The sequence below is a fragment of the Streptopelia decaocto genome, assembly GCF_964273445.1.
Source record: "Streptopelia decaocto genome assembly, chromosome: 2".
Lineage (NCBI taxonomy): Eukaryota > Metazoa > Chordata > Aves > Columbiformes > Columbidae > Streptopelia > Streptopelia decaocto.
In genome coordinates, this window is record NC_138655.1 from 87,199,143 (window position 1) to 87,216,714 (window position 17,572).

At 40.0% G+C, this 17,572-nt stretch overlaps 1 protein-coding gene across 1 annotated transcript in view; it reads left to right on the forward strand.

Moving 5' to 3' along the window:
- Window positions 1-17,572, forward strand: part of PHLPP1 (PH domain and leucine rich repeat protein phosphatase 1) — a 144,516-nt gene that overhangs the window by 84,157 nt on the left and 42,787 nt on the right. The window contains exon 4 of the mRNA XM_082044160.1: window positions 12,341-12,507. Coding sequence (XP_081900286.1) covers window positions 12,341-12,507 — 167 coding nt within the window. The remainder of the gene's footprint in view (window positions 1-12,340; window positions 12,508-17,572) is intronic.

Consider the following 17,572-nt stretch of genomic DNA (forward strand, 5'->3'; position numbering starts at 1 on the left):
AAGACAAGGAACTTCAGAAGTAGAGAGAAACAGCCAGAGAGCCCCTCTGAATTACTGGCAGTGTGAGCTTGTTCTGTGCCATGCTGTGCTTCTCTCTTTCTCTCTGGTTCACCCAAATGACTAACAGCATTGGGACGACAGCCAGCATGAGAACATATCCCCATGCACTCATGATAGCCTCCCATTTTTCTTATGTAAGAATAGAAAAAAAATACATGGTTGGAAGTGTGTTTTTAGACTGTCAGAACTGAAGGAGCTTGCTATGCTATTATTTTTCTTGGTAAAACAAGCTTAGAGAAAAAAGTGATGGTTCATTTCCCTGAACTCTCCAACCCCCAGCCCCAAAATCTGAGACTCAGCATTCTGGATTCATGGATTTTGAAACAGTACTGTGCCACTTCACATTGCTTTTTTTAATGTTTGCATTTTCTATTCTTAAACTGAGAAACGGGGACAAGCATGATTGTATGCAAGGCAGTTGTATAGGAAGTACTGTGCATTAACACTGCTTCTGAAGAACAGAAACAGAGAAACCGGGAATGCTGCAAAAGTAACTCAGATTTCCTCCAACTGATGCAGTTCATATCCAAGTGCTTAACTGTAAGGTGCGTCGTCCCTGATTTACATGTACAAATGAAGGAGAAAATGTTTCATCTTCAGCGCTATAGTTCAGGCAAGCTAGCGTTCTCATGCAGAAAAAATCCCCCAGCATTTATGTGAGGTACTCTGCCTCAAGTGTTTGGAAGCTACTCAGGTTCCAAGAAGTTGAAATATTCTTGCTAACCAAGAAAATACCATGTAAAGGATTGTTTGTGTAAAGGCAAGCAGATGTTACTGCTCTCTTACTCTGAGCTTCTGATTGCTTGTTAGGGGCTGGGTCACATGATGCTTACAGATCCTTCTTTAATCCTGGTGATGTATACAGTACTTGCACTTTTGTGAATTATTATGAATAATATTTAAGACTGCATTTTAAATATAGATGTTATTTAAGGGCATTTGTTTTCAAACTGTCATTCATATTAATGCACATTCAGTGGTAGTTTTCCTGCAGTCCTTCATGGTCCTGATGTGTACTGCTGAAAACTGAGGCTTTTGATACTTACATGTGTATTAAAAGCTTTAATTATAAATTTTAATGCAGGAGATCCCTGGTAAAATATTTCATTAAAATAGTTCAATTTGGTATTTAACTATGAAAAAAAAATTTCCTGTCTGTCTTCTGTATACTTCAAAAGAGCTAAGCGATGATGTTATTTTAACTTTTAAATAACAAGCTTAATCTTGAAAGGAGACTTGACAAAGAGTGCTTGCTCTGCAGTCTTTCTCCCCACAGAATATTGGCAATGTTGACTTTTTAGTGGTGTTCCAGAATAAGACAAATCCAAATGCATGACTCCTGCAGTAAATATATGTATGCTAGAGAAGATTTGAATTCATGTTTGGATAGACTTGGGCTCAATTTAATTAAAAATGAGGATCGCTCCTGTATAATCTACTTCATTCTAACAGTGAAATCTATCTTAGCCAAGACAGTTCTCATGCTCTGCCCTGGTAGATTTTTGGAAGGCATTTGTGAATAGGCATTAGGATTGGTTTTCCTTTATGTGTGTGTCCTGAGGTGAACAGAAGTTCTGTTTTCAGGATGGACTGGAATTATTGCACAAACACTGACCTAAATATCGAACTTGGTGACATACTTACTCCAAATAGGTCACTTTTAGATATGCTGTTTTAGCCTCAAACAGGATATTTTTAAAAGCTGGAAATGTGGCTTGTTCGTTAATATTGATAGTTCTATACCACAGTGTGTTTCTTTCCTTTTACTTTCCAAATACTGGAGTCCTAATTAAAGAAGCTCAAAAGAAAACATCAACAACAAATTTGGTCCTTTCTGATTTAATATGTCCGTTCTGTTGCCAAATGTTGAAAAATAAGCTTATGCAACTGGATGGGGGAGTGGAGCGGGGAGAAAGGGGCGTCTTCGCAGCTCTGAAGAACTTTGTCTGCATGAAGTTGGCATGATGGTTCTGGAATTAACACAACTATTTGCAGAGCAATTCTGATCTGCCACTGTTTACTACTTTAATGTCAAATGCAGAAGAATGGGTGAATAATGTGCAGTTAGCAGCAAAGAAGACATGATGAGGGCTTTCCTTGTTTGTCACTTCCAAAACCTAAAAAGCTACACCCTTAACGTAGCAGAAGAGGAAGAGATTTTATGTATATGGTGTTACTGAGTGTTGGAACTTGCTGTCATGAGGCTTCTGTTGGGGTGTTTGACACTTCTAACAGCTAAACTTGGTGAAGTTGCTACACTGTGTTGACTGCTATGCAACTCACAACATGGATGGTTTGACTGAAGTAAAAAGAGTTATCAGTCCTCTGTGGTGTACAGTCCTCCAAGGTGTACAATTAAAATGAGGTGTCAACGTCTGCCTCAGAAATTCAGCGTTGCAGAGCTTATACAGGGACATATCACAGAAATTTATCTTCTTGGAAATAGCGTGCATCACTGGGTGTGCTGAGACGGGTTTTGTGACCCTGCAGAACCTCTCCCCTTGGCTGTAGAAGAGCAGGAAGCGTGTCAAGAGCTTCATGCAACAACTAGTTCCTGCTTCAGTGCCCAGTTCAACTGGGCAGGTAGAGAAAGGGAGGCGATGAGAGACAAGGGCTATAAATAATGCACGGCTGCCCTGTGTAAGCTGCCTGTGCATGGCTGCGTTGTACGTGTATATCGGTGGAGATATACAGGCACACAGCCGTGTGTGTGTGCACACCATCCACTGCTTCCCAGGCTGAGTTGTGCTGCTGTGACTGTAGTGATGATGTGTTTAGTGGGGAACAAGCCGCTGTGTGAGGCTTAAGTGCCAGAGTGAATTTGCACCTATACACAAAAGAGGAATATCCAAAAATATATTTAAAAAAAAAAAAAAAGAAAAGAGAAGAGATCCTTGATTTAAAAGTTACCAAACTTAAGTTTTCTCCTGCATGCCTTTGTATTTTCCTTCCCCTGTTTCAGTCACCTTTGTCTTCAAGTCCGCAGTGGAAACGTGTGTGATGTTACAGCCTGCTGCGAAAAAGGAGACACTAAATTATGATGTCAGTGTACATTATGCTTAAAAAGTGCTAAAAATAGCAAGAAGAACAAATTCAAGGGAGAAGGGCATGCTGCCATATTGGTCTTATTCCTTTCATGTCAGTGCAGAATGCTCTCTACATACCTCTATTTGCACCATGAAACTAGCAGAAAATAGCAACAGATTTGAATTTAGTTTCTACTATACAAGTAAGTAGTGCAGGAGCCTCTACAGCAGCCTCCATCTTTCCTCAGCTTGTGTAGAGACCTACCTGAAGCAGTGCAAAATTAACTTTTAAGCTTTTTTTTCTCTCAAGATACCTAGTTCTGACCATCTGTCTCAGTCTTCTAGCTTTTTTTTTTTTCAGTACAAGTTTGACAATTGTGTTTGGAGACTGTGTTGTGAGATGTGAGTCTGAACTGTATGAAGAGGATGAAGCTGATCTATGACTCTAGTATTAATAACACTATTTTTATTTCTGCTGAGGAAAAAAGGTCTGAGTTCTGACTGCACACAAGCTTGGTGTTACAGACCATATTTATACAAATAAATTCTATAGAATTTACACATGAATTTCTGAACTTGATTGCAGTTCTGCAAATGTATTTCCGAAGTAGGAGGCCAAGATGATCAGGTTGTGCAAGTGTTTTACAAGAATGATGCTGAGGAAGTGCAGTGGGTGACAATTGAGTGTTACTGATTAGAGATGTACCTGCTTTTCAGCTGTGCTTCATCTACCTTTGAGCTAGTGAAAGATAATCAACTGTGGGGCTGCCTTTTCCTTCAGCATAGAAGATTATGCTCATTAATTGAAATAACGGGTAATAAAGCATATCCAGTTGTGCATATAGTTTTGTCTTTATTTGAGATACTGTCACATGCTCATGTCTGATTTTCTCATATCAGGCATGGTCAAACAGGAGAAAGACAAAAGTACAGTTTCCAACTTAGTGTGGAAAACAGACTTTGCAGAGCTTTTCAATACAATGTACATCCCTTGGTCTGTAAAGAAGGTTTGAAGTCATTAGTCTCATGGTTAAATTAGCCCTACTTTGTTCTTGCCTTGACTTGCCCACTAGCCAATTGACCTGTTTCAGATGTGTTTCTGTATACTATAATGAGCTGTAACATCTTTACAGAGTTCATCATTGCAGGGATTTTTATTACTAGACCTCATTTTTCTCTGGAGGCATTAAGGACATGCTTTTCTAAGGCTTACTGGTCAGAACCAGCTCAGAATACCTTTTTCCAAAGCCTCGACCACAGAATAGTGCCAATGGCAAGTGTGGGGAAAAATCATATGCAAGGATAAAGTAGTTTACTCTAGGTTATTTGGGATGTTACTTACTATAGTGCTGCCAGTTTATACTTTAGAGTCACTGGATGCAGCATCTCCTCTCTGGGTGTCTGTTTAGCCTCATAAGCGGTGGATATCCCTCTTCTGGGAAAAAACTGTAGAGAACTTTACTTTAGTTTCCATGAGATCTGAGTCCCTGGATCACTATTTTTGCTTTTACCTTTGGCTATCGGTATTTACATTAGGTAATTCCGCAGCCAGCCATTGTGTGCAACAAACACACTCTGTTGCAGTTAGGAGTTTCTGATGTTTTCTTATAATTTTGTAGTCTTATTGCATGTGTTTGAATGTACCATCATGATTCCAGGCTACTGTGTTTATGTTGTGTGTTGGGGACAGGTTGGAGGTCAGGGACAGGGATGTGCTGATCACTGAGAGAGTGACCATGCAATAGTTGTTTGGTTCCTTATGCCAGTAGTGCTTGAAGGCTTTAAAATGAGTTTCTATACTAGTATGATAGATGAGTTTAGGATCATGCCAACATGAGTGATGTCTTTTGAAAATAGCCTTTAGACAGATCTAAGACTCTGCAAAAGAGCTTGTTTGAGGATAACAACTATCCAGGTTTTTTCACTTTTGTGAAACTAAGTAGCACCATTAGTCTGTTTGCAACTGTTGATTCAGAATCTAGTGAAGAAAAAAGAACCCTGAAAGATTTTCTCATTTTTCAGTGAGGCTTTTTTTGAGCTGATCCTTACTTACAGGAAACGTGATGACTCTAAGTTTAGTACAAGGAAACCATTTTTTCCTCTAATACCATAAAATGACAATATTGAGATAATGCTTTCTCTAAAAATAGATCCCTAAAAATAAAGCCACAGCTTCCTTTTAGTGGTGATTACAGTATTCAAGCATAAACAAACCTCTGGTTTTCATGCGGAACTTGACTTCCTTTTTGGTCTCTGCATGAAATCTTCGATATTTGGGACATTGGCTCTGCAGTCCTGTCTGGTCTGTCTTCCTGTGGGTGGCTTCTTGTCAGCTGAAGTCTGAAAGCAGGAGATTGGGCAAAGCAAACTTGAAGCCAGTTTTGTGTTTCTTTTGATGGCAACACTTGAAAGCATTCCTCCTCCTCTTTCCCCACAAAACCTGTTATTTTGCACGTTTTGTGAGAGGTTAGTTGTTGTTTTGGAAATTAACTCCTGAGTGTGTCTCATTGTAGTCTCTCAATGGTCTGGGAGGGAAGCTTGCTGTTGTAGCTCAGCCAGTTAGTTTTCCATGTCAAAATAGTTCAGCTGTTTCCGAAGTGGTGTAGTTGGTGACTTCAGGCTTTTCTCTTAATTTCTATTCTAGCCGAACTATATCTTCAGTATTTTAATTTTTTTGTTGCTGAAATGTAGAGAGTCTGTGGTCCTTGCCTTCAGTTAATAGTACAGTAGTTACTGAAGTACTGCAGCCAAGAGTGAGAACAGAAAACTAGATGTCACCCACACATCTGGAATAGCTTTCAAGTAATGTCCTTTGAAGCCTTTAAATCAGGTTCTGATATTATTGAAGCTGAATTTGTGCAACTCTTGCTTAAATACATGAAAGCATGACCACCGCTTCCAGCTAGAAGCTCAGTGAGGTGTCGCAGATGTTACGTCTTAAGGTGTGTTCGGTGCAGGAGGATCCCCTGGTGTGTTCAGTAATTTCTGGGGGTAGAGGGGTGGGAGTGAGCAGGGGAATGTAACTTTTCACTTCATGAAGCTCAAGGGAACTAAATGTCTGTGATTAACATTTCCCATGGGACACAAGTTGTTGAAGGGACTGACATACTGCACAGCATTTCAGTACATGTAGGTGGTAACTGAGTCAGTCTTGAACCTGAATGGCTGTAACATGTAGAGCCTTTCCAAACAAAGTCTAGCAAGATCGTAAAAAGGAGAGTAATTATTAATAAAAACTAATATTAGGGACGTTTGGTCTCCTTAGGCTTCTTCTGTAGTCAGTGAGAGGTGGAGGAAGGTCTCTAGGGAGAATAGGAAATGAGTGTTGGAGACCAGTTTTAGGCCCCAGGCCAGTAGAGCTATATTCATGATTGTATTATAAAACACTTGGGTCAGAAGGTCTTTCTCAGTGACTATGAAATAATGGCATGAAGAGAGTTCATCTCACTGTAAAATAAATCCATATGATGCAGCTGTGTTAGGAGAACCTAGGTCAGAAACCGAGGACCTGACATAACCTCTTCTTTAAAACAAACAAAACCCCACAACTGGGACTGGGGAGACCCAGACAAATGGACAACTATTGTAAGTCTCACTGGCAAGAGTCTGAAATCTATAGTAAATGCTGCACAAAGTCTTTTCTGGAGGGCTGCCATTGTGAAGTCTGCTTGCTGGCAGTACGGCACCATGTCTTGATAAAAAATTAGGTAGAACACACATTGTAAGAAGAAGAAGGGGTATTTATCAGTTTTTGTGAGACTGTCACCTATTTTGAAATATTTACAGATGAATTGTTTTTAGTCAAGCTATTTTAAGGATGTTAATATTCCTTTCTCCACTAAATGGAGATTCAGATGTCTGAATTATAAGTAGCTTATTGCTACAGCTAATTACTGTCCCTTAACTCTAGGGTGCACCTTAAGCCTTGTCCTTGCAGGGATCTTATCAGTGTGAACATCCCAGCATGCCTACCACCAAGGTAAGGGTGGTGGTGTCACTCCTTGTGTAATATTGATACCAGTGCCTGATCTCTAAAAGAGGAGTATTTTTCCTTCTGAAGGAACAAAACATACTCGTATTCTGGTAATGACTTCAGATAGTACAAAATATTTGCAGATAACAGGTGATGAATGTCTTTTTTGTTTGTTTGTTTGACAAATTCTTATTTTCAAAATCTTGATGCTAAACCTGGGACATGTCTATGAAATTTCTTCCGGACTGCTATCATGAAAGATAAAGATGTGCAACTTCTGCTTCATTACCTCCACATTTCCCATTCCCCACACACATTTGCTATTTATACTACTGTTTTCAGCTCAGTTGTTACAGTTTCGCACAAGGGCCAAAAGCAGAAGTGAGCTGTTTCTGCATGCTGTATAAATCTTAGTTCAGAGCGAAGGCGAGGACAGCAGGGATAAGTTAAATAATCTTTGTGCCCCCAAGTCTCACTGACATGAGGCGTTTGTACCAGAGGCTGTGTCGCCTGCAGAGGAGAGACAGGGCGACAAACACGTGCCCTGCAAATGCTGCCACACTGGCGTGCGCTCCTGCCCTTCCTTTTCCCAGGCACTTGCAGCTCTTACCCGCGGCATTGCCTGTTGGATTTGTGAATATGAGTGACATGCTTTCAAGCCTCTGCTGAGTTTTATCTTTTCTTTGCAAGGCCCTTACCTTAAGTTAGCATGCATCTAATTTACCATTCGAAAGAAAACAAAAAGGAGAGGCCAGAAAAGCCATTACCTTTTCACCCTTTGGACTGCTCCCATTTTAAAAGCTGTCATTTAAAAATGAAATATGTGACCTTAAAGAAAAAGAAAACCTTTTAACTTCTTTTTTCCCCCTCTTCCAGTAGGGTTTTTGGCATGAGCTTGTTTACCAGTCTGGACATATCCTCAGCTCTCGGCTATGGCTGAGGGCAGCGATGTGTTTCCTTGGCTGTGGAGGCGGAGGGAGGCCTCTCTGCTGAGCAGAGCTTTGATGGTGGAATAGAAAGGAGGATTAGGATTTGAATCAAGTTCAGTTATGAGGTGAGGAGAACCTGTGTGCTCTAAGTGGTTAGTTTAGATATTTCAAGTGTATGTATCACTGTTTAGTTAAGCCTTATGCAGGCATTGGTGGGATGTGATGATTATCGAACCGTTTAAAAACAAATCCTAAAGGAGAAAAATTACAATGCCTTTGCATTAGCGCGTCTACAGCAGGTGTAATTTAACATTGTCAACTCAGTTCAAACAGACTTGGAATTTGGCTGCCTGTACAGTGTGGGCTGTTTAGTTATTTTAATTGTCTTCTGCTGAACTCCTAAATAGTAATTTCTTATCTGAATAGCGCTATAGGGAATGAGATGAGGGTAAACAGGAAAAAGACATAATTACATTTGTTTAAATTCACACCACAGGTCACACCAAAAAAATGTCCTTGTGTAAACAAGGCTTGTGTTTGTCCATACAGCTGGGTTCAGCTGTGTCCACTGCTGACATCCATTGTCAGCAATAGATCATTTTTGTAGTATAGCCAGGGCTTTAAAACAAAGACGGTAATCAGTCTTGTTGCATAGCTCAGTGACAGAGGTGGCGTTATACTGATGGACAAAGCAAAGTGGCTTTTTAGCCCTGTATAGCAAGAAGCATCAAGAATATTGGTTGATGCAAGTATTTTTCTGTATTTTTATTGCTAGATGCTAAAGATTTGCAGTGAACCCATACCATACTTTCACCAACTTTGAAATACTGCTTCCTTTGTAAAAATAATAATAGAAGTTAAAATCTAAATACTTTAGCAAAGCCTTTTTTCTTTAAGGTACTCCTGGGTTTTGTGCATCATTGTTTATTGTGGCAAAAGTACTGATTTTGCCGTGTGTTTGGGCTGCAGTGCTACCAGCGTGTTGTGTGTCCATCTTCTCTGGCAAAGACGTGTTGACTCTACAGCTTATGCTGTAGCTACCGTAACTGGGAGGGTGTCACACACCTTCCTCCAAGCAGGTCACCGTGCCCGCTGTTTCTCCCGTGTTACTAGTACTGGAAATGCAGCAAGGTTTTCATGTGAAAACAGGTGTTAAGGGTGAATGCAGTCCAGGATGTGATGAGAAGAAATTCCAGAGGGGTTGGTCTGGGTAATGACTTCTTCTGCCAGGTGAATCATGAACTGTGCTGCTTGTGTTTTTATATATCTATGTAAAGCATATAAACCACACCATGCAGGTTCCACGTGTATCTAGAAAGCCTTTCTTGCCCTCCACCATTGCTACCACACTGAGTCTCTTCACTACTTCTGTTGGAGCATGAGTCTGTTGAACCCACCCAGATAACTTGTTGGGATATTTATTTACACAGTGGAATGTCTTGGGTTTTTTGTTTTGTTGTTTGTTTTATTTTTTCTTCCCATGGAAAACCTACTTTTTGCAGCTAGTGTCCCTTCCTCCAGATGCTGCTTTTCTTTGATGGTGAGAGATATTCTAGTCAGCATTTTCTTACCCTTTATCAGCTTGTCTCTGGAGTGATTCCCCACAGTAAGTCAAGGAAACCCAGTGCTTTATTAGAAACTGTATCATTTTTTAGAAAAATGCTTTGCTCTTAATAAACAGTAGCAAACACATGCACAACCTCACCATATTTAAGTCAATTGAAGGTGACTGCAAGATTGAAATATTCCTTTATTGTTTGGTTTGGGAACAATATAATTTTAGAATTTCAATACTCAGCATCAAAACAACTGATGAAGGTTTCTGGTGAACCAAAGAAAGTATTGTGAAGATGTTTTTCTCCTTTGTCACTCTTCTTTGTTTTTCATCTTGTTCCTCTGTTCTCTAGGAATTTGTAACAGAACAGTATTGAGCAATGAAAAACGCCTTTGAGAATAACTATTTGTTTATATAAGTATTCCTTGTAACAATTCAGAAGTTAATTCTTAGAGTACTGTTTTGCTAACAAAAAAAAAGACTTCAATAAAATTATACTCGATTCCAGAACTAACACTTTTTAAAATGTGGGTTTAACTTTTGCAGTTATCTCTATGGTAGAGGCATCTTTCAGTATAGGTCAATTGCATGAAAATCTTAATTAGTCTTCATATAACAAAGTGATTCCTTTAAAAAAAAAAAAAATTAAAAAAGGCGAACAAAAAATAACCAGAATATACAACTTGAAAAAAACAAAATTACTTTTAACTAGATTTTTTTTTTTATTTATTTCACAGGGCTTGATGACTTTAAGAAAGGATTTACATCCTTTTTTGAGACAAGAATAGAATCTGGATTTGTTTGGATTTGTTCACACTCATAGTTACCAGTTCTGTTACTTCAGATATTTTTAGAGGAACATGCCTTGCTATGCACTGCTGGGTTGCTTATTACTGTTCATATCACATTCCAAACAAGTAGTGGGAGCAACAGTGTATGTGAGCGTCACACCTGAAATTACACATTCTCCTTTTTAATTTAACGGCTGTCAGCACTTTTTCATCTCTTGTGTTTTTGGTGTGATGAGAACTGTACCGTGCCGGACAGTTTCTGCCACCATAAGCAGACTGAATGAATACCTGGCTTTCAGAAATGTCTGCTCAGAATAGCCTATGAATAATTTTTGTCTAATACTACAAGGGAAAGAAAAATAGTAGCTACAGTAACAAAAGGACTGAACTAATTGAGTAACAAAAGCTCGAGCATTTTAATGGATGTGGGAGGACTGGATTATTAACGACCGCCTTAGAGAAAAACACGGCACCGTCTGTTCCTCTCGAAGCTTATGGCCGTGTGTTTATAATAGAGACCACTTATCCTGGGGCCTGTGTAGCTCACATTGGAGAGGAAAAAAAGGAAGAAAAAACTTCTTGGCCTTCCTTTCAATGGCAAGCTACTTATGGCAGCAAAACCTGATATCTCTAGGTTCAGGGTACTTTACGACAAGGGCTCTGTGGGTGCCCAGAAGGTTGGGTGGTGTCTCCATCAGAGGTCAGAAGCTCTTATAGACTGTCACTGGGCATTGATTGAGAGTTGTTGGGTTTTTTTCCTCTTTTTGTCACTTGATGAGGTGTTTGTACTTCCAGAATCCTCGCACCTGAGACCAGTAAAAGTGCCAGTGACAAAACAAAATGAGTGCTTCTCTTGCCGTGAGCAGCTGACAGAACATGTAACTGTTTGAGCGCTGTTTCTGCAGTCCCGAAAGTCTAAAATGGTGGTGAAGCCATTTGCTTCTCCTCCTTTGGTCTAAACCACGCTTCCTCCAAAAATGCCTCTCATCCTTGTAGCATTTGACTCCCCCTCCTTGCCCACCATCCTCACTGTCTTATACTGCTGTGTGGTGATGCTTTGTCATGTAGCTAGCTCCACGACTCTACTGTATGGAAGGATTTTTTTAATAGAATTAGGCAGAAAATGTAGGAATTCTACATTGCACTGTTGGTTTTGTGTTTGTTGTGGGGGTTTTTGATTGGTTGGGGTGCTTGGTTTTGTTTGTTTGTTTGTTAGATTAGTAAATAAAGCAGCAGGATGTAGTTCATCTAGAGATCTGGTAAGGGACAGAGTCGCCGTTACTTGAATTTGTTGCCCATGGGTCTCTGGGGAATGATGGTAGCCATATATAGTGCTAGGTGGTGTGATTTCTTCAGCCTCTGTGGACTGTGGTTGTCTGACCTTCCTCTTTCTAGAAAACAGTGTTAAATCCCCAAATCTCAGTTTTGTTTTTGTCACTTTTTTAACACTCTTTGACAGTTTTCTAATTCATTGAGAAAAGATCAGTGCTTTGCTACTGCCACTGAGATATTTTTTTTCTTCAGTAAGATGTAAATGGGATAAGTCTTCAGCCGTTTAATAGCTGCTTTTGACCCTTGAAACAGAGACACGGCAATGACTGTTATCCCCTCACCTCCTCACTTGGGTATGCTGACCAGTCATAGAAGACTTACACGCTGTTTTTGCTACTGATACTTGCTGACTAAAGGACTTGAGTTTATGTCTAATCTCCTACCTTTTTTTCTGGTCGTAGAGTATCATGTAACTTAATTGATGAAAATGAATCCATTTCACTCATTAGTTTGTGCTTTTCTCCATGCTGGCCATCCATGAACCTGGTTTTAGCGTTAAGGCAAAGCAAGTGATTGTGGCATAACTTGCAGTAATGATGTAAGCCATATGAGATCAGCTACATATGCCAACACTGACGTCTGCTGTGCTTAAGAACAATTTATCTTGTGCTAGTAGGGGTGAAGGAAATGTTTTATTACAGTATTAACGTATTGGTGTCCCTCTTTACTTGCAGGTGGCATCACAACGCATAAGCTCAGTGGATCTCTCATGCTGCAGCCTGGAGGAGCTGCCTGCCAACCTGTTTTATAGCCAAGACCTCACTCATCTCAATTTGAAGCAGAACTTCCTGAGGCTAAACCCTAGCCCATCTACAAACAGAGCGCTTAGTGAATTACAAAGGTAAAGTGACATGGTTCTACTGGTCTTCATCTGGCCTTGCAGTCAGGTGACTGCTGGTCTGCAAGAACTTTCCTAAACTAATGCTGGTTTTAAAAATTACTACATCCTCCCGTGGAGGAATGGCCAGGCTGTAATGCTTCGGAAATGGGTTAACTCTCTGTGTTAGGAACAGACTAGCTTTCATAAGAAACTGCGTGTTTTTCTTGTGAATACAAGGCTACTTTCAGTCCAAAATGCAGTTCTCAGACTGTGTTGTTTTCCACCTACCTACTGAGGCCAGACTGTAATTCTTCAATCTTTGACTCAATGTGAGTAAATATGAGTTGCTGAGCTGCCCATTGAAGGGATGCATTCTAGGTAGGGACAGTACTGTGTGTGACTTCATCTAGAAGTTTTTTGTTACCCCTCAAACAAAGAAAACCCTGATTTAATAAATTCAGCCTGATTCCTGTTCTCTTTCTACTCTGCTCGACCCTAATTCTTCTTCCCTAGTGACTGTGACCTTCCAGTTGTTCTTTCCACTGCAGCTCATCCAAGAATGTAACAAATGGGTAGACGGCAGCACGATCAGTGATCTGAATAATTTAATGTGTGTGTACCAGAACTGTGGAATCAGCATACTTTCTGTATCCAGAATAATGAATGTTTCCATACTAAATATAAAACTGTGATTTTAATTTCAGTGGTACCTGAATTGCAGCATACCTCAGGATTATATTTGCAGATGGTCTTGTTCAAACAAAATGTTTTAAACCACATTTCTAAATGCCTTACTCTTTGAAAAACAACTGAAAAATACAAGATGGATTATGCAGGCTGTTGTATTTTTATATAATTCCAATTTCGTTCTTAAACCACCAAAAAATTTGGCATAATGGAAGATGAATGAATGCAGCAGGTCTGCTTCACAAACAAAGCAGGCAGTGATTCCAAGAGCTTATGAACACAGTCTGGAGAGGAATACTGGATTAAATGTTCTGTGAATGTCAGTATGGGTCTCCAGATAGCAAGTGGAATTTTAGCATAAGTTAGGTGATGAACATGGACACATAATGAATGTCTTTGTTTTAATGAATTTTAAACATTTTTCCTTTTTAAATATCAGAAAGTGTACAAGAGATACTTGATCATATTTTTTGCCCTCTACCTATAGCTAATTCTGTCAGGGATTAGAAAGCATTTATAAATAACATGATGGGCAATGTTCATTGTCTGTTTAATGTTCTCCTGGTGCTGCAATTGTAGGAACAGCTGAAGAGCCTTGCTGAAAATTAATAAACTGTGAAGATTTTTCTCGCTAATGCAGGCCTGAATGTGCAAGAGTATAAGGGTTCAGATGACCAAATAAAACTCTCCTGTTTACTGAGATTCTGCATCAGGAAAATCTAGAGAAGTGGCATATACCTGAGGTGGTGCAAAACTGATTGTCTTGTTCTTCTGAGAGCTGGTTCTATTCTGGCAGGGAGTGATAGTCTTCTCTGCCTCCATTGCTTTGATCTTGCCAAGAAGGCATGGGAAGGTCTGTGAACTTTTGGAGGGAAAAAAAAAAGAGCAAATAGGAAGGTTACATGGCACTGTTTTGATGGATCACAGCCAGTGCCTCATGAAGTCCTGCCCCTCGGCGCTGGCCTTCCCTCTGCCGCTGCTGGTGTCCTCCAGCTTTATCTCCATCCAGCACAGGTGGCATCAGTACCCAGGCTGGGAGCAGCTGGGAGCTACTGCCGCTGCTCCCATTGCCGTGCCAGTGGGAAGGGCTGCATGAGGTGGTGAGTACGGAAAGGGCTGCGTGAGGTGGCGGGTACAGACAGGGCCGTGTGACGTGGTAGGTGCTGCAGATGGTCAGGAAGAGCAGTGCTTGTCTTTTGCCTCCCAGCAGCAGCAGAAGCACGAGCCTGGCCCTGGAGCGCTCTCCCCAGCCATGCTCCTTCATGCGCTAAGAAACACGGTGCTGGCTTCTCCTCCTTAGGGTGGGAAAACTTGAGTTGTGGTGCCAAAAAGCCTTGAGCCAACCCGGCTGCTACTGTTGGTCTGCTTTTCTGTAATGAGTAAATACACGTATATCTAGAAAGAAGGGAACACTGTATCTTTTTGAAACTATTAATGAATCTCAGTATGAAACCGTGTGCAAAGTAAGGGAAATTCAGTTATTCCTGGGAACAGAAGTTGTTATTTGTCTTTTTTTTTTTTCTTTTTAATCCAATTTAGTAAAGCCATTTTCAGATCGTTTGGGGGTTGCATGAGGTAAAACTTGACGGGATAAACCAAAAGTCTATTTTTGTTTGCTCATATTCTTTCAAACCACTGCAAAGCAAGTACAAAATCTCTGCTGTTCTGACTTGGTACTGTTGGCGTTTATATCAAATTCTCCATTGCTAAATTGCAGCCACATGCAGGGCACAGCACCAGTGAATCAAGCCCAGAAGTATTTAAGGCTCCAAAATAACCATGTGCTTGGATGTTGTGAACAAAATGCACTGGCATTCATATATGTACCCTTCCTGGTACAATTTTAGATTAAAATCTGGTTAGCAAGGCAGTCTAGTAAAAATTTATCTTGCTATAAGCAGTTCTTGGTGCTAGCGGTTCATCTTAATAAATCACTTCAGGTGGTAATTGACTAAATGCTCATTAATACTGGATTTCAAAACAAAAGTATGTCAAAGACAGAAGAAAATACCAGCTTTTCAGCTGCCTACTGAGTAGATTTAAAAGAACTTGGTCATAGTAATGAGAGGCTGACATATGCATTGACTTGGCAGGTAGAGTCAGGAATGGGTTGGGAAAAAAAAAACAAGAACTTCTACTTTTGCTTGTGAAATTAACTTATTCTAGTTGCAAAAACAATTTATGGCATTTCTGAATAAAATATGTAGTCCTGCTCAGTACATGACATAAATAAAAAATCAAAGACTAAATTACTGGTAGCATGTGAAGGTTTACAGACATGTAGATGCACTTTTTTCCCTAGTAGCTACACTTTCACTTGCTTTGCTGTCCACTCAAACTTTGTTCTGTTGCTGTAGATGCTCTGCAGTTGTGAACTTCCGTAGCTGAACTGTGAATGTTGAAATATATACACAGCTACTGGTATGTTTTTTCCTGCTTACCAGGGAATACATATTTCACATTATGTATAAAAGTAGGCAGTCCAAAAATGAAAAAGAACACAGCAAATGGTTGTACTTGTTCTCCCTCACAGTGGCTTTTCTAAAATTCTAGAAAAGGGTGTTTTTCTTTTTGGGGAGAGAGTAGATTCCTCAGTTGAAAGATGGTCCAGCTGTTGCAGTATTAGAAGCGGCTGACATGTCTTGTGATAAGATCCCCATCGAGTCAGAATTTGCCTTAAAGACCTTGGTGTTTTAACTCCTGTATACTGCAAATGGAGCAATTGAAAATGTTTTGTTGTCTTAAGTTGTCACCAATTTTATTGCTTATTCTCTTTATGTTGGTTGGTGGATTTCTTTTTAACTAGAAAGCTGAGATTTGTATGTACCTTGTGGTCCCAAACCTCATTTCCCCGTTATCTGCAATGCAACTTCATAGCTTTTATTCTGAAATGCAAATAAGAGTTCAGGCTTACTAGTTCTGCAGAGTGCTATCACTCTAGATTTGAGCAAATGAATGAACCATAGTCTTTATTTACTGTTGCCCTGCTTCACTGGGCTAAGTAACACTTTATATTTATACGTAATTGTTTCAGTCAGTGCTGTTGGAAAAAACTGTTGGCATCAAGAATACTGTTCGCTTGTTAATATTGAAGAGTAAGTTTTCAGTATGTGGGTTTTTGATATAAGCCTGTTGCTGATTAAAAAAAAAAAAAAAGAAAAAAAAAGGAAAATAAAAATGAGAAAGAACAAATGAAGGCAGGGGGATGTAATAAGCCACAAAGTTTGTTTTAATGATAAACAAAATGATGCTTGCCAGTTTTATCTGAAGAACAAGTTGTTATTCTGATTGTGATTGTTAGTTATTAACAGTCATTATATGGATTTTTATCTGAAGATCAGTTGGTAGCTTTTCTCTCCCACAGCCTCTGTAGACATAGAGTGTCTTCTCAGGCATCTCAGCTGAAACTGTTCTGGGCTGGTGGCAGCAACTTGAAGTTGCATCTGTAAGGGTATGAGAAGGCCAGAGGACTCTGAGATATTGATGCAGGTGTTTCTGAAATTCCTTGCTACTTACAGCTGTAATATAGGTGCTCTTATCTGAGACCCCAGAATTTGGGAGATCCTCATGGTATACCCTCCTTCCAAACCCATTGTGCAGTAAGTAGGTAACTAGAAATGCAGTTGTTGCTCGGGGATCACTTAGGATCCCAGACGGTGAGGGGGAAACAGTATTGTTGACCAAAATGGTGTGAACACAGCAGACAAGCTTGCTGGAAGTGAGGCTGAAGTGGAGTTTGATCTTGGCTTGTCCCTAGAAATGAACAAGCAGGGAAGAGACTCCAGCCTCTTACCTTACTTGGTTCGTTGGTCTCAAAGTACATTGAAGTGCTCCTTGAAAACATTGCTTTTAGTGTATGAAACAGGTTAGCGAAGAAAGTCAGATGGATTAATGACATGGCAAATATACATCTTCCCCCTGGCCAGGCCCCACAGGGCACTGCCAGTAGAAGCATTGGAAGAGATTTGAGCTTGCTTTCTGTTTGCTTTCGTTTTGTGGTTTTGTTAGTTTTGTTTGGGGGGAGGAGGGTGGGTTTGGTTGTGGTTTTTTAGGATGCTCTTCTGGAAAGGAATTTGCTTCTAACTGCACACATTTATTTAAGTTATTTAAATTAATCCAGTGAATGTGAGGTGCTGTCACAGGGAATGGAGTGTCGTTGCATACTCCACCATGTGGGAAGATGCTGGGAGCTTTCTCTCATACTCTTGTGGTCTCTGAGCCAGGGAGCCTTGATTTTGTAATTGTTTCTCGTTCACTTGAAGCCAAAGACAAAATGTAGCTCTGTAAGTGGTAAGGCTTGAAGGAGGAGTTGGCATGATACAACCAGAGGTCTACTAGTAACAAACTTTGTCCAGTGTTTGCTATATTCTGGTGTTACATTTATTTTGTCAGCTCTGTA